General features: G+C 39.1%; 4 protein-coding genes and 1 non-coding gene across 6 annotated transcripts in view; 2 read left to right on the plus strand and 3 right to left on the minus strand.

The window, feature by feature from the left end:
- LOC101307472 (transcription factor Pur-alpha 1-like) overlaps nt 1-545 on the minus strand; it is a 4,655-nt gene extending 4,110 nt beyond the window's left edge. Inside the window, exon 1 of the mRNA XM_004294881.1 lies at nt 17-545. Within this exon, the coding sequence (XP_004294929.1) occupies nt 17-301 (285 nt within the window). The 5' untranslated portion in view covers nt 302-545. The remainder of the gene's footprint in view (nt 1-16) is intronic.
- A 1,312-nt stretch (nt 546-1,857) lies between these two features.
- On the plus strand, nt 1,858-4,380 carry LOC101307767 (pentatricopeptide repeat-containing protein At5g56310-like). Its single transcript, XM_004294882.1, has 2 exons — nt 1,858-3,589; nt 4,206-4,380. Exon 1 carries the CDS (start codon nt 1,872-1,874, stop codon nt 3,426-3,428), a length of 1,557 nt encoding a protein of 518 aa, XP_004294930.1. The 5' UTR covers nt 1,858-1,871; the 3' UTR covers nt 3,429-3,589; nt 4,206-4,380.
- LOC101301282 lies at nt 4,202-10,148 on the minus strand. The gene is made up of 11 exons (XM_004296101.1): nt 9,651-10,148; nt 9,400-9,485; nt 9,043-9,210; nt 8,815-8,921; nt 8,504-8,679; nt 8,159-8,320; nt 7,851-8,066; nt 7,541-7,578; nt 7,045-7,172; nt 4,456-5,947; nt 4,202-4,317 (listed from the first exon to the last, which is right to left on the minus strand). The coding sequence occupies exons 1-11, from the start codon at nt 9,938-9,940 to the stop codon at nt 4,202-4,204; spliced, it is 2,979 nt and encodes a 992-aa protein (XP_004296149.1). The 5' UTR covers nt 9,941-10,148.
- A 5,403-nt stretch (nt 10,149-15,551) lies between these two features.
- On the minus strand, nt 15,552-18,433 carry LOC101308064. Of its 2 annotated transcripts, XR_184297.1 has the most exons (4): nt 17,496-18,433; nt 17,018-17,153; nt 16,443-16,534; nt 15,552-15,832 (listed from the first exon to the last, which is right to left on the minus strand). It is a non-coding gene; the product is annotated as an uncharacterized LOC101308064 (transcript). The 2 variants fall into 2 exon arrangements; XR_184296.1 differs by having other exon boundaries at nt 17,018-18,433.
- Nucleotides 18,434-19,158: 725 nt separating this feature from the next.
- On the plus strand, nt 19,159-20,680 carry LOC101301572 (probable mannitol dehydrogenase-like). The gene is made up of 5 exons (XM_004296102.1): nt 19,159-19,262; nt 19,380-19,493; nt 19,590-20,103; nt 20,223-20,376; nt 20,475-20,680. Exons 1-5 carry the CDS (start codon nt 19,159-19,161, stop codon nt 20,678-20,680), a joined length of 1,092 nt encoding a protein of 363 aa, XP_004296150.1.
- Nucleotides 20,681-22,771: the final 2,091 nt, after the last annotated feature.

Raw genomic sequence — 22,771 nt, forward strand, 5'->3', positions numbered from 1 at the left:
CCTATCCCCTGTGTGCCTTGGTGTCGAGCTGCAATTCCTTGCTGAAGACATCCTGATCCTCCGAATTGACATAGTAATTGAAGAGATCGAGGAACCATGAGATGCCGGAGAAGGGAACGATGATGGTGGACCTGGTGGCTGAAGTCTTTTCAGAGATTTTGAGATAACGACCGCGAGGGTTCTCTTTGAGATCGAAGTAGAATAGCTTGTGCTCAACCTGAAGCGTCTTACAGAGCAGCTCCACGTCATTTCCTCCACCGCCGCCGCCACTGCCACCTCCTCCTCCCGAATTCCCTTCCATTTCAAATTGGAGCGGGACTCTCTCCAAGTCAAAGCACCTCAGCTTCCTCTCCTTCCCACGCCTCAACTAAACTATGGGTGATAGCCTGGTGAGGGTGCTCTGCTCAGATCTCAAAGCACCTCAGCTTCAATTCCTCGATTGCTCTTACCTGTACTAGTAGTAGTAGTGAATTTTGCAAACTAGGGTTTTGGGATGTGAGGGGGAAATTGACCCACCCAGTCTCTACTCCACTGTCGATCCCTTTCCCTATTTTTAATAAATATCAAGTATTCACCCTTTTACTTTATCATTATTATTAGAGAAAACTTTACAAAGGTACCCCAAGTATAGATCATTCATCATTTTAGGATATCAATTTCAAAAATTATCATATTGGCACACCAACATTACTAATGTGAGTAATGTCACATCTTCATTTTTCAAGTGTGCTTGGCCGACTTCAGGTTGATCTTTCAATGATCTTTTATCTCTTCACATTTGTATGTCCTTATGAGGTGAAGGATGCCTGCCCATGTCAAGTGGACGAATACCGAGACGTCAGTTGAAGAAAGTCTAAGACGAGATTAAAAATTTCACCCAGCAGGGGAGTTGGACGCCTACCATCAAGTGAAGGAAGCCCAAAGGAGTTGGACGCCTACCATCAAGTGAAGGAAGCCCAAAAGCAATATATCAATTTCATCAAACAAATGAACGTGAAGGCCGAACATCAACCGAAGGAAGTTCGAGGCGAGATGATCAGTTTCACCCAACAAGAGAGAGAGAGAGAGAGAGAGAGAGAGAGAGAGAGTTACCATTTGTAGGCTGGAGGTGCTTGAGACCTTTCCTCTTCTTTGATGTGGGAGTGTGGGACTGATGTCCCAACTTCTACCTCCGCTGGGCGGTATTGGCGGCGTGCGTGAGGGCGCGTCGTGACGCCAATTATGGAGCGGCTAACGGCGTTCTGGAGCTGTTGCTGTTGTCTTGCCATTAGTGGTCTTAATTCGTGCGAGTTTGGCAGTTATGCCTAGTCTAAGTGTGGGTAAAGTATGTTGATTAGGCATACGTGCCTACAAAGCTGGTCTGCTTCAACTAATTTATCAAGACACATTGGCAGGTATTTGATCCCGTTAAGTGCAAGACATAGTTTGGGTCTTTTATACATGGACGAGAAGCCAAGGGCGGTGTGACACATAGATCAACACATTTTGGTAGCTAATCTCATGTTTCTATCTATCTATTACAATTAAACCTCAATAAATTAATAGACTTGAGATTGGCAAAAAATATTAGTCAAGGTTATTAAATTATCGAGGTTAATTTTGCACTGATTTTGTATTTCGGGACAGGCAAAACATATTATTAATAGCTATTATTTTTAACATTATTTTTGACAAAAATTTTGACACTCTTTAATAACTATTAGAATTTAAAAAATCAATGGTCTAAATTAATTGGGAGGCCATTAATTGTGATTATAATTTTATCGTATAATTAAGTGATAACAAAAGAAACATAGAGCATGGATTACAATTCGTGTAGATTTCACTCCCCTTGTATGTCGAGGGTACGCACTGCTGACTTTAGCAACGGAATGGAGGTGATGTCCTTCCTGGTGAGGGGGTGCTACAGCTTGAAACACATCCAGCAAGCTCATGGGCTGATGGTAACCCTAGGCCTTGAGGAGGCTCGATTCATCGAGGCCTGCTCTTCTCTTGGCTTCTCGAGCTACGCCTGCTCCGTCTTCACCCGCAATCCGCAGCCAAACATTAATCTCTACAACACCATGATCAAGGCTCTACCTCCCTCCGATGCCATTTCCGTCTATACCAGTATTCAAGCAGCCGGGTTGCGCCCCGATACCTACTCGGTCCCCTTGGTGCTCAAGGCCGTGGTTCGCCTGGGCGCAGTTGGAATAGGTAGACAGGTGCACTGCCATAGCATCGTCACTGGGTTGGACACCCATGTCAGCGTGGTCACTGCCCTCATTCACATGTACTCCTCTTGTGGCTCCGTTTTCGACGCTCGCAGATTGTTCGACGGAGCTGCCTTCAGGGATGTCGCTCTCTGGAACGCAATGATCGCCGGATATGCGAAACTGGGTCATGTAGATAGTGCCCGCCATGTGTTCGAAACAATGCCCCTTAATAATAGCAATGTCATTTCTTGGACTGCTCTCATTGCCGGATATGCTCAGGTCAACCGTCCCACCGAAGCCATCATGGTCTTCCGGAGAATGCAGCTTCACAATGTTCAGCCTGATGAGATAGCGATGCTGGCCGCGCTCTCTGCTTGTGCCCAGTTAGGTGCCCTCCGTCTCGGGGAGTGGATCCATAACTACATTCAGAAACATGGATTTCGTGAGCTGTCTTCTCTCAACAATGCTCTCATAGACATGTACGCCAAGTCGGGTAACATAAGAAAAGCCCTTCAAGTTTTCCATAGCACCAATCATAAAACTGTGATAACTTGGACGACCATGATAGCTGGACTTGCCCTGCATGGTCTTGGAACACAAGCCCTTGACATGTTTTCTCAAATGGAAAGGGCTCAAATCGCACCCAACCACATTACTTTCATTGCCATCCTTTCTGCTTGTAGCCATGCCCACTTGGTTCAAACGGGCCTTCGCTATTTTGACATCATGGTTTCAAGGTATCGGATTCAACCCAAAATCATGCACTATGGCTGCATGGTTGATCTACTTGGGCGTGCCGGTTATCTTCAAGAGGCACAACAACTTGTTAGGCAGATGCCATTTGAAGCAAATGCGGCTATATGGGGATCTCTTCTTGCTGCTTCAAACATTCATGGAAATGATGAGCTTGGGGAGCATGCTTTACAGAATCTAATAAAGTTAGAGCCCCAGAATAGTGGAAATTATTCACTTTTGTCTAATACATATACTGCTCTGGGTAGGTGGAATGATTCTAGGATGCTAAGGAAAGTGATGAGGGACAATGGTGTGAAGAAGATGCCAGGCAGGAGTTCCATAGAAGTGAATAGCAGAGTTCATGGATTCATTGCAGGAGACAAATCACATTCCGAGAGAGAAAAGATTTATGAAGTCCTTTACAAGCTTCTCTCACAGTCTACGTTGGCTTGCCATCCGCAACAAGACTGTGGGGAGCTGCTTGAATTCGATGCATAGGCCACTGGACACTATGTCATATGTCATTCCTACTCAATTAATCTGTGCAACATTTAGGTTCTTAACACTTTCAGAATCTGATCTTACTTGGGATGTTGGTTGTCAGTGGAGGAGGTTTGCTGCATCAGGATATCTGTACCAGCCTTTTCATCGCCAAGAAGGTATTGTATTTCCAAGTTTCTGACTTCTGTATTTTGAGCTGCTGATAGAATAGATAGTAGTACCACAATATGCAAGCATGCATATGCACACTCACTCACTCACTCTACACAAGCATTATATGAAGGAATTTTGCTAGCCATTAACAAATTGTAGCATAAATAAGGGGATCTTAAACTGGACCAACTATGCTGGGTTATGAGAAGAGGGTTATGATGGCAGGTTGACGTGGACGTTCAAGTGCTAAGTTCATTGGTTTTCTGTGTATATACATGTATGCCCACCCGCCCGCCCGCCCCCCCCCCCCCCCCCCCCCCCCCCCCAAACCACACGCGCACACACACTCAACGTTTCTTACCATCTCTCGATTTCACCTCTCTTCATTCTCTACTAATAGAACCCTAAAAATGATATGAGAGAAATAACCAAAGCAGTCCAGAACAACCTGAACACACTGAAAGCTTCAGAGGCAATTAAGATTTTTATTTATCATCAAAGGAACAACCTGGTATTTAATCAAACTTAAAGGAATGTCACTTTATTTCATTAAATTTTTTACACCTTGGCTGGACAGGTCCTCATAATTTTGATTATATTCCCCTACTGTACCTTCTTCAGAGCATTAAACCAAGGAAGAATTCCTGCTCAAATCCCAAGTCATGAAATCCTAATCCTAGAAGAGCACTGGCCCATAATATCTGAATTTTCTGTTGAAGAAGCCGGCACGTTCCTGATAAAAACAGAGCAACAGAGAATTGTGAAGACAAGCACTATTGCGTAATTATTAGGAGATGAATTATTTGCAAAAAGAGAAAGTATTTTTCAGAAAGATAGAGCAAGATTGGTAAATTTTCTACATATCTCTTACCTAAGTGCACATCATTTTCTTGTGATTTTGTCCGCTGTTGTGGCTTGACTGGTTCCTCAGGGATTTCAATTTTCATTAGCAAAGCTTTTTGATACCTCACTTTTTGTTGGCCAGGCATTGTACCTTCTCCAGACCTCTGAGATAATTTTTCTAGGTCTTCCTTTTCACTATTGTCCACACCTGTTGCGGTAGGCAACTGTTGGCAGCCTGACTTTTGTTCAATTCTTGAAATTGAGATATTAGAATCTTGTGTCGAGTCCAAAATACTAGAAGCTAAATCAACGTTAGAAATTTGACACCAATTGCTGTTGTTAGATAAGGAACTGTCTGAGCATTCTGCTTCACCAAATACTGCCTGCATTGTGGATAAACAGTCGACTCCATTATCATCTTGATTCGAATTGAGATTGCTGCACCAAATATCAGGTGAATAGATACTGCTGAGTATGTGTTTCTCTATCAGCACATCATCTAGTTTGTCTTTTATATTTTTCCTTGTCTCCTTAAATATTCCATCCAATGAAAAATCAGAGTTACATTTTGTGTCCATATTGTCATTGACAATCATATTTGCAGGAGGCTTGCTAATAATCATTTCGTGCATGAACATTTGAGAACAATCCACATGCACATGTTTCTCCGATTTGTTGTGGTTGACAATCTGCTCCGCCGCAAACTTGTAATTATTAACTTTCTCATCCTGGAAATTTTCTGTTTCTTTGTGTCCTTTACACATTAGTTTCTTCTCTGGGGTAGGAATATCTAGAACTCTTTTGTTCCTATGAACATGACTCCTGATAGCTGATGCATTCTTCTGGCATAACCACTTATCAACCTCCAAATGTTTTGAAGAGCAAGCATTGTTTTTATCTCCCTTTTCACTTCCCTCACCATCAAAGAGGTGATATTTGTGCTCATTCAAGCATTTTGGTGATGGTACCTGGTCTGAGGAAACAAACTCTTTAATATCATATTCTGATATATCTTGACTGTAATTTGTCTCAACATCTGCACTGTTGTTCACAGTCAAAGGCAATGAACAGCTATTTCTGGAAATACTGCCTTCTGAATTGTTTCCCGCAATACTCTTTACAGGAAAATTCACAGATTTAGCATAGGAATTGAATGGTCTTCTCCTTCTTGCAGGGAATCTCAGTTTCTCATCAGTACTTAGGAGCTGGTCTGATCCGGATTTTCTTCTGCTGCAAACAGTAGGTCTCATAAACCTTGGTACCTGGGACAAGGGAGGTGCTGAGATATATCCAGTGTTTTTCCTGTTTGTTTCAAGATTAGACTGGGGCACTTCGTTCACTAACTGGTATGCATCCACTGAATTATCCAGTTGCTCAGTGGAACAGGCAGCTGTCTTCCTTAGATTTTGAAGCTCCTGAGTTGACTGCTTGATACTCATCCTAACATCCTGGCTCTCAACTTCAATCTTGTTCATCATTTCTTGCAGATTCAACATTGCAACTTCCTTCTCCCTTTGTTCCTGATTTCAGTTTTCCAGTCATAAAGGCATTGGATTTCACAAATTAACATAAACAGAAGCTGAGATGAGGTTCTGAATTAGTTACTCGTATTCTCATGGCAAGCTAAACAGGTAATGCAGTTGCATTAAGATTTTTCCATTCTCTTTCAAAGTACCGTTACTTAAATTGGTGCTTTTTCACACCAATATTTCTTACTTGTGAAGTTGTGATACTATTACATGACTTTTAGCACATGTATCATTTCAGGTCTATCCACTCATAGCATATTAGATTTTACATAAATAAAACAAGAATTAAATTCAGTTTACCCCCATGAAGTTTGAAAGCAACTTCACGTTAATCCCTATACTTTCAATTTCATCAGTTTACCCCTCAAACTTTTGAATTTTCCTCAAGCGTGACCAAATGTCCTATATTCTGTCCAAATCAGACGTTAACTGTTGATAATTTTAACCTTAACTGTGAGGCCAATATCTAGAATTTGGACAAATCGGACCTTATATGTCCAAATCGAACCTTAACTGCTGATAATTAAAGGTCAATTCAAACGGAATATGAGAATTTAGACACGGCAGACAGAAATTGAAGAGTTCAAGGGGTAAACTGATGAAAATAAAAGTGTAGGGACTAACATGAAGTCACCCCCAAACCACAAGGGGGTAAACTGAATTTAATTCATAAAACAATTAAAGAAACAAACAAGTTGAATGAACAGACCTCAATCTTTAATTTACCCAAATTTATTTAGGGTATTGCTATTAACACACCCCTTTTTGCTATTAGTAATAAAACTTGTATTTCTTATTAAATTACAATAATTCCATCTAAACGGGCTATAACCTTGCATAATCCATAAAAGTAAATTTAGATATGAAAAACTTCACCGGCAAATGTAAGGGTAGGGTGGGTTAAGGGATTTAAAAATAAAAAATATATATATAGATCTGAAAAACAATCTGATCATGAAAAGTTTCTCAGTAGTTTGTCAAATCTACAGTATGTTGGTAGGTCAATAAACAGGCAAAAGAAACATCTGTTAAAGATCCTAATTCTACAGAAGAAGAAATGTAAAGAACAGATTGGCGCAGGTACTTACAGTTGAGTCTGTATTCCCTAGATGAATACTTCTCGCTCTTGTTGCAAAGTTCAAAGAACATACTGTTTCACAGAGATCTTCTTCTTTAGGACTTACATGGACAAGCATCAGAGTTTTTGAGTCCCTTCCTGAAGATTACAAAAAATAAAAAATCAAGGGAATGATTGATATTTGAGCCAGAATGATAAATAGAAAAAGTGAAGAATAAACTATAAAAGAGCAGACAAAAGAAAGATTGGTATATTGATAATATAAGTTTTGTCATCCCCTACGCAGGCAGTTATTGGAATAATATCCATTTTGCATAGTACATATAGCCATTTACTGCATGCCTGGTTTCTTTTTTTAGCCAAAAACTTATTTAGTGGCAGATCTTGTAAAGTAACAACTGAACAGCCCTCGTGTATATAGTAGAGATTTTGACTAGGGAATGTTGTTACTTGGTAGTCACTACAAATAAGGATGTTACTGGAGTCCACTGAAGTAAAGTGATTACCAAGAGAGTCCTTCAGAACTTGTGTCAGCTTGCTGTTCCTGTCATTAGTAGAGAAAAAAATATATTCAGGTATTAGTTCATATTGCTGCAGCCTCCTTTTCGTAGATTACCTAAGTATACAAAGAAAGTAAACCATAGCTGATCGAAGCATACATGCTAAGAAGCTATTAGGATTGAGAAGTCGTTTTACTTAAAGCAAGTTGGTTTCTTTTATAGCATTCTTATGGATTTGATTAATAAAACAGGAGATATGCTGCTGCTCACCAATGGTAGGATTAATGAACAATAACCCATTTAGAATTTGAGTTACCTATAAGGTACATGACCCTTTCTGAGTTGAAGGGCATTGATGACATCTCCCAGAGAGGAAAGTGACAAGTTAATGGCTTTTCCTTCTTCTAGTCTTCTCCCGGATGCCTTTGTCTTCAGCAAACGCTCACTTCCCCCAAGATCGACAAACCAAATTTTATTTGTTTCCCTTCGCCTCTCAGGCGTTCCGCTACATGTGATTGATATGCGAATCAAGCTGTTAAAACAGAAATAAGAATGATCATCTGAGGACACAATTTTCTGTTCTGGATATCCAAACTTAGTAACCAAAGCTAAAGATTTGATTACCAGTGGGATCTGCTAGAGGTAATGTTACAATTTGTCAATGCTGTTGACCTGAACCGGCACCCTAATCGGTATAGCTTTAGAGCTTGGGTCAAGTCACTCACTCGAATAGCCACAAGATTTTCAATTTCAATCTCACCCTTTGGATCTGTGTGGATCAAGAGGCTGTTCAAATAAAAGTATGATTATTTCAGAAGGCAAAGCTTGGCTTGAGACATAACAACTAACAAAGAAAGCAAGGGAGTTGCTAAGCCAATAACATTTCATGTGTGTAAGTAGAGAATGAGAGGATTCATACATGTAATTTACTGGGTTTTTCAAGTTTCAGCCATATAAGTATACTCTTACCATGGCATTGGATCCATTGGCTTTCTTGGTTGAGGGATTAGCAGGTCTCTTAGATTCCCCATGTAAATCTCTAGCATACTGAAGCTAAAGAGATGCACATGGTTGCTATCCATTGCTTGCTTAAACAGTGCTTCAATTGCACGGGGCACCACTCCAGGAGATTCTGGAATTCCTTCCTACAAAATTCAGACCATAACCAGTACATTTAGAAGTTCAGAACTACCATAAATGTCATCTTAAGTCACTCTAATTCCGAATATTTTCAGAAAGCATGCATGCAATTGAGACTGTCCTGAGTAGTAATCCCTCACCATGGTAAAGGTTTTCCCTGTCCCTGTCTGTCCGTATGCAAAGATGCAAGCGTTATAGCCATCCAGTGCTGATTTGATTACTGGTTCAACTTCTGAAAAGACTTCATCTGAAAATTTTCAACTGTCATATTTAGTCACAGACAGAGAGCTAGTTGTGTAGGTTAGCACATAACTAATTGCATGAAGGCTAGGATAGCCAAATTTTGCAACCAGTAAGCCTTGATGTACCTTGTGATGAGCCGTGGTGGAAAACCTTATCGAATGTATAATTTTTGTTCTTATTATCAGAAAATCTTAGAAGAACATTACTTGAATCCAAAGCTACAACAGGCCTAAAACGGCCGAAGTTCTCCCCCATTTCAATGGGTCTTATACGACATAACACTCGAATATTACCTGCACTGACAAACATGCTGAGCATAATTTGCAATTTTAGTTGTCACGGTAAATTCTGCACCAAATACAATTGTTCTCTTGTCAAATTTAGTAAGCAGAATTGGTTCTTTGACAGGAGAGTAGTTGTACGTGGTGCAGCATCATGCTTCCAGATTACATTTTAATAGATGTCCATCGAATATGACAAACCTTTCAAATCCAGAAATTCATTTAGAAGCTGCTTTCGCTGTCTGTTCAATTCATTTATCCGGGCAGTCAAAACAGCAAGTTCATCTGCGGCGAAGAGTAGATGATGGAGCATGTGACAGTATAACATGCATCTCATTTGTTATTGGTGCAACAGTATACAAAAAGAAACGCATGCAGGTATTTATACCAAGAATGTACCTGTAATCTTTGAGGTACGATTGCCTAAATCGTTATCAGGATCCTCAGAAGTACTCACTGTGTCTAAATCTGTGGTTCTTAAGTCGATTGATTGCTCTTCAGAAGGCAGGTTTATTATTATATGACAAACAGATTTAACCCAACTGGAAGTAAGATGTGACTTTTGTCCTAGCAGGGAATGAACTGTTTCAGCAAGGTTGTGCAGAGGCTTTCTTTTTATTAATGCCATAGTTTCCCACTTTCCCCTTCTTCTGGAACTGGAAATGTAATGGAAGCCCCTTCGTATGTGCAAGTGAACTCCGTATAGTGAACAATTGAATAAGTTTCCAACTTCTGCAGCCATATAAGGAATTGGAAGGTGAGATAGTGCAACCAAAACAAACACAGAAAGATAATACGAACAAGTTACTTACCTGAACGCAGGAGCTCACATCTTCAAAACTCCAGCCATATGTGAAAATGAATTTCAGAAGTTTTTCTGGACTGCTAAGCCTCAAAGGCCAGAGGAGGTCAAATGTTGCCTTCCATCCAGTCAAAAGCTGTGAATAAGAGGAAATATATTCCCATTTGAGACCAACAACGTATTGGCTACTAAGAAAAGAAGGAAGTCCATATATGGATCTTTTTTAATGAAAATTATAAGTAAAAAAATCAGAAGAATGCTGGTTCAATGCTGAAGGAAGCATTTACTTTCCTGTTGCACAGAGGACCCAAAGGCTGTTGAAGTTATCAACACGTAACGGGGAACTGGTGTTTTGTATTGAGCTAGCTCTGGAAACTAGCTCATCCTCCTCATGAGAAAGAAGGCATCAAACAAGATTGCATTTTGTTTCATTTGTTAAACAGGTCCAGGTAACCAGTGTTGGATTTTTGCTTCTTGACAAAACCACTTGAATTGCATCAGAGCATCAAAAGCTGGTTGTTGGCGAGGGGCCCATTTTCAAGTTTGCATATGATTGATGCATTTTTCACTCTTTTATTGTGGATGGTTGCTCAGGAATGTAACAGAGCTGTCATTACTCATCAGTCATTACCTTATAACTTGCCATTTGATGGAGCTCATAAATCAAGCAAGTGTTCTATCTGTGTTTGCAAACTACGCCAGCAAATACCAATCAATAGGCTAAACAACAAACTAAACCAAATTAGACCAAACAACTTCCTTTAAAACTTGACCCCAAAGAACTGTTAGGAAATTAATACTTCGGCCATGCAAGCAGACGCGGATCTACAACAAGGGTGGGTAGTGCTCAAGCCCAACCAACCGAGCTTTTTTGGGGGAAAAAAAATAAGTAAAAACTGGCTATATTATGTTTTTTTTTGTATAAGCATTTTTGTGCTCAGCCCAAGAACTCCCCAACATGCTATGCATATAGGCCTCTATTGAGTCTATTCTATGGTTCCTCACTTTCTCTCCCACTTTTCCTTCTAGTTTTCTAGTATTTTACCTCTTAAATCTTAAATTTTTGTCACGTACAACTCTTTTAATCTACTTCTTTCTCTATTGAATATGAAATTATAAGTATGAATTATTGAAGACTCATTGACGTCTACTTAAATTTTAAAAAATGTTTTTTTGGCACCCTTGAATATGAAGCCCACCCTATGATCGGATCCTAGATCCGCCACTGCATGCAAGTACTAGTAGTAGTCATGGAAAGAAGAAATAAAACAACCAAGCCAAGAAGACAATAAGATTTTAACGAGGTTCGGTCAATTTCTTCGCCTACGTCCTTGGAGAGCTTTCATCTTCACTATGAGAGAATTACACAAGTATAAGATACATCACTCAAGTTTCAAGTTTTTACCCAACCCGAGCCCTTGCATTCAAAAGGATACCCCATTGTACACACTCTCTGAACCTAGAAGATCACTCTACCCAAGAGCTATACGCACCCTTAAACTCCGGCCAAAACTTCCTTTAAAACTTGACCCCAAAGAACTGTTAGTAAATTAATACTCTGGACATGCAAAGTACTAGTAGTACGTAGGCATGGAAAGAAGAAATAAAACAACCAAGCCAAGAAGACAATAAGATTTTAACGAGGTTCCGCCAATTTCTTTGCCTACGTCCTCGGAAAGCTTTCATCTTCACTATAAGAGAATTACGCAAGTACAAGATATACCACACAAGTACAAGATATACCACTCAAGTACAAGATATACCCAACCTGAGCTTTTGCATCCAAAAGGATACCCCATTGTACACCCTCTTTGAACCTAGAAGATCACTCTACCCCAAGAGCTATTCACACCTTTATACTCAACTCCCAAGAGCTATACACGCTCTTGAACACAACTCCCTCGATCTTCTACATCTTAAAGACCCTTGGAGTTCTCTCTCTCTTGTTGTGTTGTTGTTGTTATGGATTAGCAAATGACCTCTCTATATATAGGCCAAGGACTTACTGTCATTCAAGAACCAACCATTCATCTTCCTCATTAACTCCCTAGGAAGACCATTCATAAACCAACCGTCAATCTCCCTCCTTAACTCCTTAGGAAGGCTAAGAGACATATCATGAATTTAACCATGCATTTAGTCCCAATGCATCAACTCCGGCCACCATATATTTAATTATGTCAAATACATGCACTTAACTACGCATCAATTTACCATGCATAAATTACCTTCATGAATGCACCAATCATTTGTACCATGCATTCATGTCATGCATCATACATAATATCTCCACCACGGAGGGATAGGCACCAAACCCAACAAGAACCATACATGGTACCTTTAAGTGTTTGTTTACTTTAATGATTTATTGACTCGCTCAACTTAGAAATATGTTCTGATGTTGACAGAGTAATGTGTGAGACTTGAAATATTCATTTATATAGTTCATGTATACGTAGTAATTAAACATGTAACTTCACCTTATCACCTAACACTTGATAAAATTTTGGTTTTTGACAAATGGTATTGTAGTCGAATTCTGTCAAAACAACATAGTAAGATATTGTTCTCTCGTGGTCGTGCCTACACAATTTGGGAGTCTACGCATCAAATAAAACGGTGTGAGCTGGGCAGGAATATAGCGGACAATAATTTGCTATGCGGACCGACAAGTTTGGTCCATTCTCTTTGTGGGAGTTAGGGCAGCAGTGATTATGATGACAACTTTCTATAGACGTGGGAAAGGGTGTCATTCTAGCTATTTGCGTTATAGCCTTCGGGACAAAGGTGCTTTCAGGATACAAATTTGCCGACCATCTTTATTTGCCCACCAAAGTGTCCACCCTCTTAGTCTATTGACACATATCCATTTTATTATCAAGAATAAAGTTAAACAATCTGAAGAGACATGTGTTCAAATTAGTTCTACTTGGAATAGTGAAATACGGCTATGGTAGAAAAATCACTTTAATTCAGCAATGTTAAAGCCCCGATCAAAGCGGTCAACCTTAATTACCCTAAATGTTCCCTATGGGGAACCCTATCATCGGAAGGTAAACATCTCCTAATTTTTACATGGGTGGTTACATCTCATCTATGTGAGAGTGTTATGTGTGGAAGAATCAATCAAACTAGGTCATAAAGGGGTAGGTAAGAGCGTTTTCGTGTGGTAAGTGACATTGAATTAGAGTTGACCGCTTCGATGAAGCCCCGAACGTTGCCAAATACATTTGAATTTTCTATCATAACCGTATTTTACTATACCGTTCACATCAGACGGTTAAAATTTTATTTTGTGAAATTTAGCCGTTAGAATCACAACGTGCCTACTAATGTGGTATAACTTGTTTAGTGAGTTTTATGTTAATGTAAATATGTGTGAACCAACTATACAGAGGAAGCAAAATTTTGAAAAACCTAGTGAAATAGGATGTGATCGTTATGTGAAATACGGCTATGGTTAAAAAATCACATAATTCCGGTAATGTTTGATCCCCGATAGAAACGGTCAACCTTATTTACGCTTATTCTTTCTTATGGGGAGCCCTATCGTCGGGAGGTGAGCGTTCCTAAATTTTTACATGGGTGGTTATATCTCATCTATGTGAGAGTTTTATGTGTGGAAGAATCAATCAAACTAGGTCATATAGGGGTAGGTAAGAGTGTTTTCGTGTGGTAAGTGACGTTGAATTAGAGTTGACCGCTTCGATGAAGCCCCGAGTGTTGCCGAATACATTTGAATTTTCTATAATAGCCGTATTTCACTATACCAATCATATCAGACGGTCAAAATTTCATTTTGTGAAATTTAGTCGTTAGAATCACAACGTGCGCTACTAATGTGATATAACTTGTTTAGTGGGTTTTATGCAAGTGTAAATATATGTGAACCAACTATACAGAGGAAGCAAAATTTTGAAAAATCTCGTGAAATAAGATGCGATCATTATGGTGAAATACGGCTATGGTTGAAAAATCACATATATTGGTTAACGTCTGGGTCCCAAGAAAAACCGGTCAACCCTTTTTACGCTTAATCTTCTTTATGAGGAGTCATATCGTCGAGAGGCAACGTCTTTAAATTTTTACATGGGTTGCTCCGACTCATATATGTGAGGGTTTAATGTGTGGAAGACGTGACCAAACTAGGTCACGGAGAGGTATGTATGAGCATTTCCATGTGATAAGTGACGTTGTATTAGAGTTGACCGCTTCGATCGAGCCCCAAATATTGCCGAATCCAGTTGAATTTTATACCATAGCCATGGTTCACTATGATGATCATATCAGACGGTCGAATTTTCAATTTGTGAATTTTAGTCATCGGAATCACAGCGTACCTACTAATGTGGTATGACGGTTATATATAAGTGTACATATTTGTGAACCACCTCTACAGTGGAAGCAAAATTTTCAAAATTCACGTGAAATAGGATGTGATCGAAATGGTGAAATACAGTTATGGTTGAAAAATCACGTATTTCGAGTACATTCCGGGTCCGGATATAAGCGGTCAACTTTTTTTACGTTTATGCTTCCTTATTGGGAGCCTTATTGTCAGGAGGTAAACGTCTCTAAATTTTTACATGGGTGGTTACGTCTCATCTATGTGAAAGTTTAATGTGTGGAAGAATCGGCCAAACTAGGTCACGGAGAGGTAGGTGTGAGCATTTCCATGTGATAGGTGACCATAGATTAGGGTTGACCGCTTCGATCAAGCCCCAAACATTGCCAAATCCAGTTAAATTTTATACCATAGCCATAGTTCATTATGATGATCATATCAGACGGTTGAATTTTCATTTCATTTTATGAATTTTAGTCATCAGAATCACAACGTGCCTACTAGGCTAAATAGGGGTACAATCCACATTCCCAGAACCACAAGCCCAGTCCAAGGCATTCTGCAAGTCCGTTACAAAAGCTTTACTCGAAGCAATGCACCAAGTTGTTGTTCCATTTGAACTGGTAACATTAGAATATGTGGTCGGTCATATCAACAACATTTTTTCCAGTGAAATGCAGGTTGTAGACGCTTGAACTACTTATACGACATAATTTTTTTTCCCGGTACATTTTGAGGTAACACAGAAAACCCATGAATGAAGAAAGCCAATTCAAAGCTTACCTACACGATAATCCTGAACTACTTACCACATATGTTTATGGAAGTAAACACAACTATCATAAATCTGACAAGTACCTAGTATAGAGCCTCAAAATTAATAGAAATCCCCTAAGAAACACATATACGCAATTCATCTTCCAGTTTGGGACTCATGCAGATTTGGTATACAATGCCAACAAAATCACAGAATATAACTTGCTGCGAAATTGAACTTCTTATGCAAAAAACTCCCAACTATATCAAGAAAGTTAAAGAATTTTGGATCAAAGAAATAACTTTGTTAACAAAACATACAGCTGCCCAGTTGACTTCCTATAACCTAAACACGAGGTTACCATGTTGAGAATCCAAATCTTTTACATTCTTCAAGTGCATTAATACAACATATCAGGCATATATGCAGGGTGGTTTCAAAAGATCAATATAGAAAAGGTCCAGAAGTCTAATAATAAGATTGCACGCAATATTATTATTATGATGAAAGACATTTAATTGTTCTCTTTTAATAATGGGCTGACATAACAAGTACAACCCCAAAGAAGAGAAGTCAACAAAATCAAAATCAAAACATTGCAGCAGAACTACTCATCAAAATAGGCAGATGAAAAACTAAGTTCAACAGTTAGATATGGTCAAAAACTCCTATGCTGCTTCTTACTTTACATTCAATCATGACTAAGCATTGCCATTGCCTTGTTCAATACCTGAAATTACACAAACAAAGGGTAATGAGTTATGTTGTGGTAATAGACACAGCAAGCAGTTCAAAAAGCAACTAACATAAAGAACAAAACAACAAAACACCATTTTCTAACTCACACACAGCCCATATTATTAACAAACTGATTTCAGTCCTGTTCAAAACACAAGCTGACATGATCATCACACGTTACATTTTGTATCACATCAATCTTGCCATATCATATCACAATCTCAGCACATTTGCTTCTACCTTTTTACAACTAAAAAGGGAAAGATAAATTCACAAAGGGTTTATCGGAACAATCACATTATTCCCCTGTGCCCAGACTAGCCTATGTGCAAAGAGAGCTCACAACAGAAACAAACACATAGATACTCAGCAATTCAAATAAGATTTCAAATATAAGCACTTAGATGTGTGGGATTCTGCATTACCACATTCTCCACAATTACCAAATAATGTTCACGCTTAAACATCAGACTCAATGATCATTATCAAACACGCTCCCAATCAGTGACCATAATTATATTTATCACATCACAATCATGCAAATCAAATCACAGTATATATACACAATTTCAATTATAGTTTCATACTAATAACAAACTAACCTTGTACGAATCAGGTACGACGATGGTAAATGAGGGCAGATGCTTCACCAAATGCTTCAGTTGCTTTTTGAACAGATATCATGATGGAGCAACTGTGGAACAGATATCATGATGGAGCAGCCAATATCAGTTGCATCTAGCTATCGTATACAACTCTTAATGATGTTTGAAAGATTTATGGTGAAATTTCCATTTTGTTCAATGGACTTCATGTTAGTAGATATTAGTTTTATTTCAATGCAAACATGTTTGCAACATATCCTAAACAAGATCAAAATTTTCCTCTAACCATAATCAAACTTAGTTTCAAGATTAAAAGCCAGTTTAAGGATGCATAACAACTTCTATATTCAACACACTACTGTTTTGACATGCAAGCACAATATCACCGAAACACTGCTATAGAAATTCCTAAACTCTAGCTCTTCAAAACACCAAAATTGCTGCAGGCCTGCAGCTGAATCATGTACAGTGGATTATTGTTTTACACTTGCACTGGAAAGCTGAATCCAAAAAGAACTCATCCATATGAAATTAAGTAGACGACATTGCTGAAAAGAAAATAAGTAACTTACCCAAGGTCTATAAGTACAGAACTGTACTAATGCTAATATCAAAATCCAGTCAGTTATCTTCTCCGTTGTGAACACAACTGGTGGTAATAATTCTCCTCGCTGAATCGGAGACCACCATCATCAAGTTCCGGATCCTCTAATACAACAAGGATTAAATTTCTTGCTCCCTATACTATAACCCACTCACCACTGTAATTAGAATTGGGTAAATTTCATAATAAGCAAACACTAACCTGTACGAATCACACACATCTAGCACTACAAGTTAATCTCTAACACACACTAGCAATCTATTTCACCGTAACTTCAATAAAACAATGTCAGCTACTATGGATTCACACACATCTTTATCAACAATTTGAAAAATGAAATTAGAAAAATCGGATTTGCACCAAACAGAGAAATTCTTATTGTTTCGTTTTCAGTTCTAACATTATGATCAGAAATCTCAATATCCAATTGTGAATAGAGAACTTACAGCTGAATTTGGATGTGAGTTGTGCTCCTGAATTCTGTGTTGTGCTCCAGATTTGGCTGAGACTACATATTCAAATTGTACATCTATTTCAGGCGTGAAGGCTCTGGATTTCGATTTCGATGAGTTCGCCGGCCCTGACTGAAACTTTGGGTTCGACCCGGAAACACCAGCACAATACATAAAGCATTTCAGTGTTCAATATAGAGTTGTTCATGTTAATCAAAATTGCAAACCTTATCATATTCAATTCAACTGATCGTAAAAGAGAGATCTCAGACGCATTTCATCAAACAGGGTGAGCAAGATTACAATAATAGAAAGGGGATCGAAAGAGTGTATAGAATGAAGAAGGTTACGTACCGATGAAGGGAATGATGGCGGCAACGGCGACGGCGGCAGAGAGGGACAGAGAGAGAGGCAGAGGAGATGAGTCGAAATTGGATGGAGGCCTCGTAGATAAGCAATTGACGCCTCTCACAGCCACGATGGGCGAAGGCGAGTGGGAACTTCTGCCGAACCCAAATCTCGACCACAGAGAAAACCCTAAATTTGATTTCATATGAGGTCGATTCGGCCGATCCCACGATAACAAGGCATGCAAGAGGCGTGCTGCACAGTAGACGGTAAGAACATCAATTAGGGGTTGTAGATCTGAAAACCCCTCCACTGTTTTGGCTTCGGAACCGCGATTCGTGATCGTCGCCGCGCTTCATAGATAACCAATGTAAACATTCGACCAGAACCCACTAACCACCACCTCCCAATTGGGTTCTAGATCCCAAACCAAGGGCTGTTGGGCAACAATTAAGGATAACCCAATTGAATTTCTGTCGCTCGGACGAACGGCTCAAACTACAAACTTTGTTGGACGCAGGCAAACCCTAGATTTCAATTCAGAAGAGGAATCACAACATAGAGGAAGTCGTCGTGCAACACGCGTGCTGCACAGTACAGACGGTAACAACATCTTAAACGTATCGATACTTGACTTCCCCACTCACGGTACACAACGGAACCGTATACAAAACGTATAAAACACCCCGGGTAGACTCACCCCCCGGGTAGACACCAGAACTCGCCCTCTTGTGATAGCAAATTAGGAGTTGGAAAGTTTAGGTATTAAACTAACTTTGACATAAAAGGAGGGGGGGGGGGGACTAAACTTTTTCTCTAAATTAAAATGATGACAAAGGTACGATTTGCATTTTGCAACAAAGGGTGACATTGAATCTCACAGTATTCACAGTAACTTCCACATGTTCAATTAGCAGGAGATGTGTCTCTGGCTAGCTTGGTAATGAATAAACACGTCTTAGCCGTCAAGAAAAAGACTTTACCTCCTACGTACAGATCGACGTACTTTTCTTCCCATCATCCTATTTCTGATATTTCTCTTGCTTGCAGACGACTCCAAAATATTTTTCGTTATTAACATTCAACACGTAATTGATGGACTCATCATACCCAGAAAATCATCCGACGACTCATCGATTCTTGCATGTTACTCCAAACCATTTGCTATATATAAAGCGATCTAGTCTGACCGATCAATATCTCGATCTCTCATTACAATTATTTCAGTATCACTGATCTCTTGCTACGTACATATATATCTGATCTGAGTGATCTTGCTGAGTGCCTGATCTACACATTTGGAAAGAAAATGACGTCTGAAGCAACTGTATCATCTGCAGAGGAAGTGCAGGCATATGGATGGGCTGCTAGAGATTCCTCAGGAATTCTCTCTCCCTTCTACTTCACCAGGAGGTACATTTGATCTCGATCTTCTTCTTATTTCTTCAATATCTCCATTTATATCTAATTAGGCTTCTTCGATGCTCGTATTGTTGTTTGGATTTTTATGTTACGTAAATAATTTTGCAGGACTATTGGTATCAATGATATCAGCATGAAGATACTCTACTGTGGTATTTGCCACTCAGATCTTCACCTTGCTAAGGACGAAGTCGGAATGACCATCTATCCCATCGTCCCAGGGTACGTACCCTAGCTAGTAGTTATTCCGGACTTAATATATTATTTCTAACATATACTTAGGAACACATAAAATTTATGTACTTTTGATTTTCATAGACATGAGATTGTCGGAGAAGTGACCGGAGTTGGGAGCAACGTGACGAAATTCAAAGTAGGAGACATAGCCGGAGTTGGGTGCATGGTGGGTTCGTGTGGTTCGTGTACTAACTGCACACGAGACTTGGAAAATTACTGCCCCAAAATGATATGGACCTATAACAAACACTACCCCGATGGATCCAGAACGTTTGGGGGATACTCCGACAAGCTAGTAGTCGAGGAGCATTTCGTAGTCCGAATTCCAGATAACCTGTCACTGGAAGGTGTTGCACCTTTGCTATGTGCTGGGATTACGGTGTACAGCCCTATGAAACACTTCGGACTTTTTGAGCATGGTAAGCACTTGGGTGTGGTAGGGCTTGGTGGCTTAGGTCATTTGGCTGTTAAGTTTGCCAAGGCCGTGGGAATGAAAGTCACTGTGATAAGTACCTCCCCTAATAAGAAGAAGGAAGCAATGGAACAACTCGGTGTTGACGATTTTCTTATCAGTCGCGACCAAGAGCAATTTCAGGTAAATGAAACATTGCATTGCAATGTTGCATTATATGAGCTATTTGTTTGATTTGTAGAAGCTTTGATTTGCTTATGTGCTTACATATATAAATACATAAAATGCATGTAATTAAATAGGCTGCTATGGATACAATGGATGGTATCATCGACACAGTTTCAGCCCCTCATTCTCTATTGCCATTGATGGACTTGTTGAAGACGGATGGAAAGCTAATTGTGGTGGGTGCTCCTCTGCAACCTCCTGAACTACCAGTGTTTCCTTTAATCATGGGTAAGATAATTTAGTTCTTTTTCTGTTTAGATGAAATTAACTATCAACCTAATTAAGTTGCAAAAACTTAATTTGATGTAACTGTGACTGTTGAATAGGGAGGAAGTTGATTGCTGGTAGTGCAATTGGGGGAATGAAAGAGACTCAAGAGATGATAGACTTTGCAGCAAAGCACAACATCACGGCCGATGTCGAAGTCATTCCAATGGACTATGTGAACACTGCTCTTGAACGAGTTGGCAAGGTTGATGTGAAGTACCGCTTTGTTATTGATGTTGCAAACACCCTAAATTCTCCATATTGATCAAATTTAGATGAACAGTTCGGTTTTGGCCTTCTCCGGCCAATTACTAACTCTTGTAGGTCTTATTTTGTAATGTCGATCAATCAAGTGTTTTGTTTTTAAAGACTTCTTTTGGGTTTATATAATGGTTTAAATTCTAAAATCACTTGCCTCTCGATCATATATGATCTGATCATATTTGGAATGTGTTTCCTGAGTTTTATTAGTGAGTTCTCTTTAATTTGCTCGTTCATCTTTTAAATTTCAATGCTGTAACTGTTGCGTGATTTCATCAAGTTGCAATAAAAATTTACATATGAGTTGGACAAATGGCATGGGTTCTTTTCAACTGGAGCACAAAATGGAGCTAAAAGAAAAATACTTTACTAGTTATAAGTGCGTATTTACGAAGATATTCAATATATGACCACGTTCACATTGTAAATGGATATCCAAACTCAAGTTCTAAAGTTTAAAGTAACTACTCTTAAGCACTGGAGTCACATAAACGTTCTGGAAAAAAAAATTCGATCTATTTTTTATAAACAAATAACTGTCACAACAATTTTTCGGTTGTAGATCATGCAATACTTTTTTGTAGAATTCGTTTCGATTTTTGCTTTTGTTATGTTGATTCAATTTCAGGTGCCCAATCATCAATCAGTAATAGGTTAGAGGTAGGTAATCAAATGATCGAATACGTAGGTAATGATCAATCAGAGAAATTTTAATCGATCATAAGCCTTCAGGAAATTCCCCCATGTGATTGAGTGTAGTGTACGTGAAATAATTTATCACTTAGATTCTTTTCTTTCCCTCAGAAAATGATCACTGCAAGAGCTAAGCGGGGAAGCAGCTTAACTGGCGTTGTGGCACTATCAGTGCAGCAGTAGTAAAAGTGAATGGAAGAAAGAGATGGAGGTCAAACCTTCGAAAGTCGTGACCGAGTGTATACATGCATTTTCAGATACGAACCTCTGTATTTATTTAAAATGTATGGATTTTCTTAATTGACCCATTTTTAGATCATATTTTCTCATCTTAACCATTCACATTGTAGGTATATATGAGTAAATCATCTCTATAAAATTTTAGCCAAATTGATAATCATTAAAGTATTCAAAATTGTGAATTACACGAACGGTTCATGTTGAATAGATTTGGTTCGGTCATTGTAGTCATATAACGATTATTAATTTGGCTGAAAATTTGTAGAGATGATCTACTCATATATACCTAAAATGTGAACGGTTAAGATAAGAAAATATGATCTAAAAATGGGTCAATTAAGAAAATCCGTACATTTTGAATAAATACAGATATTTAGATCTGATAATATATATATATATAAATATATAGAGCTTCAAAAACATTCATGTGGGCATTATGAATCGCATTGATGGATCAGAGCTAGCTAGATTGGAGGAATATATAGATCATAGATGGAGCAAAGAGGATATATGGTTTGGTGTTGGGGCATGGAAGTATCTTCATCAATACAGAGGGGTGAGGATAAGGTTCCATCTTTGCCTTTCCCTCAACTTATGAGACAGTTGCAAAGGAAATGATGAGGCGATGGATGATTAAACTTCAAATAAAGAAAATAAAACCAACTTTCATCACTAGGAGCATTGTTGGAAAGACAAAGCCGTCAGAGAGAAGTACTGGCCGAAAGTTTTACTGTAAATTTACATTGGTTGGGGTAATGGAGTTGTGTCAGAGGACCCTGTTTAGGCCTAATTTTATATTGGTTATCTCACAGCGAGTTAGCTCATGAACCGATACCAGCGGTCCAATTATCTTTATTTTTTTTCTTGTTACATTGGGTAATTACTGGCAGAAAATTTACATGATATCTTGAAGATATATTGTCAGAGGGCTCGGTTAGGAAAATATTTTCCTGATTCAATTAGAGATTCGATTGCTTTGAAGACAAGTCATTCGCAAACCCTAGCCGCTCAGTTCCATATATAAGGAGGTCGAGGTGAACGAGAAAAAACCCCCCCCCCCCCCCCCCCCCCCCCCCGACCCCCAACTTCAACAAAACTCTGCATCACTGCAAATTGGACGCCTACCCAGGAGCACCAAATCTACCAAACAAACCTCTGCAGG

This window comes from Fragaria vesca, linkage group LG3, assembly GCF_000184155.1.
Source record: "Fragaria vesca subsp. vesca linkage group LG3, FraVesHawaii_1.0, whole genome shotgun sequence".
Lineage (NCBI taxonomy): Eukaryota > Viridiplantae > Streptophyta > Magnoliopsida > Rosales > Rosaceae > Fragaria > Fragaria vesca.

Excerpts from the sequence above, each read along its gene's own strand:
- LOC101307767 (XM_004294882.1), top strand. The coding sequence starts at position 1,872 with ATGGAGGTGATGTCCTTCCTGGTGAGGGGGTGCTACAGCTTGAAACAC.
- LOC101301282 (XM_004296101.1), bottom strand. The coding sequence starts at position 9,940 with ATGGCTGCAGAAGTTGGAAACTTATTCAATTGTTCACTATACGGAGTT. Across the intron at positions 9,486-9,650 it reads ACAGATTTAGACACAGTGAG|AGATGAACTTGCTGTTTTGA; the intron begins TACTTCTGAGGA and ends ACTCTTCGCCGC. Across the intron at positions 8,321-8,503 it reads CCAATGGATCCAATGCCATG|CCTCTTGATCCACACAGATC; the intron begins GTAAGAGTATAC and ends TTATTTGAACAG.
- LOC101301572 (XM_004296102.1), top strand. The coding sequence starts at position 19,159 with ATGACGTCTGAAGCAACTGTATCATCTGCAGAGGAAGTGCAGGCATAT. Across the intron at positions 19,494-19,589 it reads ATCTATCCCATCGTCCCAGG|ACATGAGATTGTCGGAGAAG; the intron begins GTACGTACCCTA and ends TGATTTTCATAG. Across the intron at positions 20,104-20,222 it reads GCGACCAAGAGCAATTTCAG|GCTGCTATGGATACAATGGA; the intron begins GTAAATGAAACA and ends GTAATTAAATAG.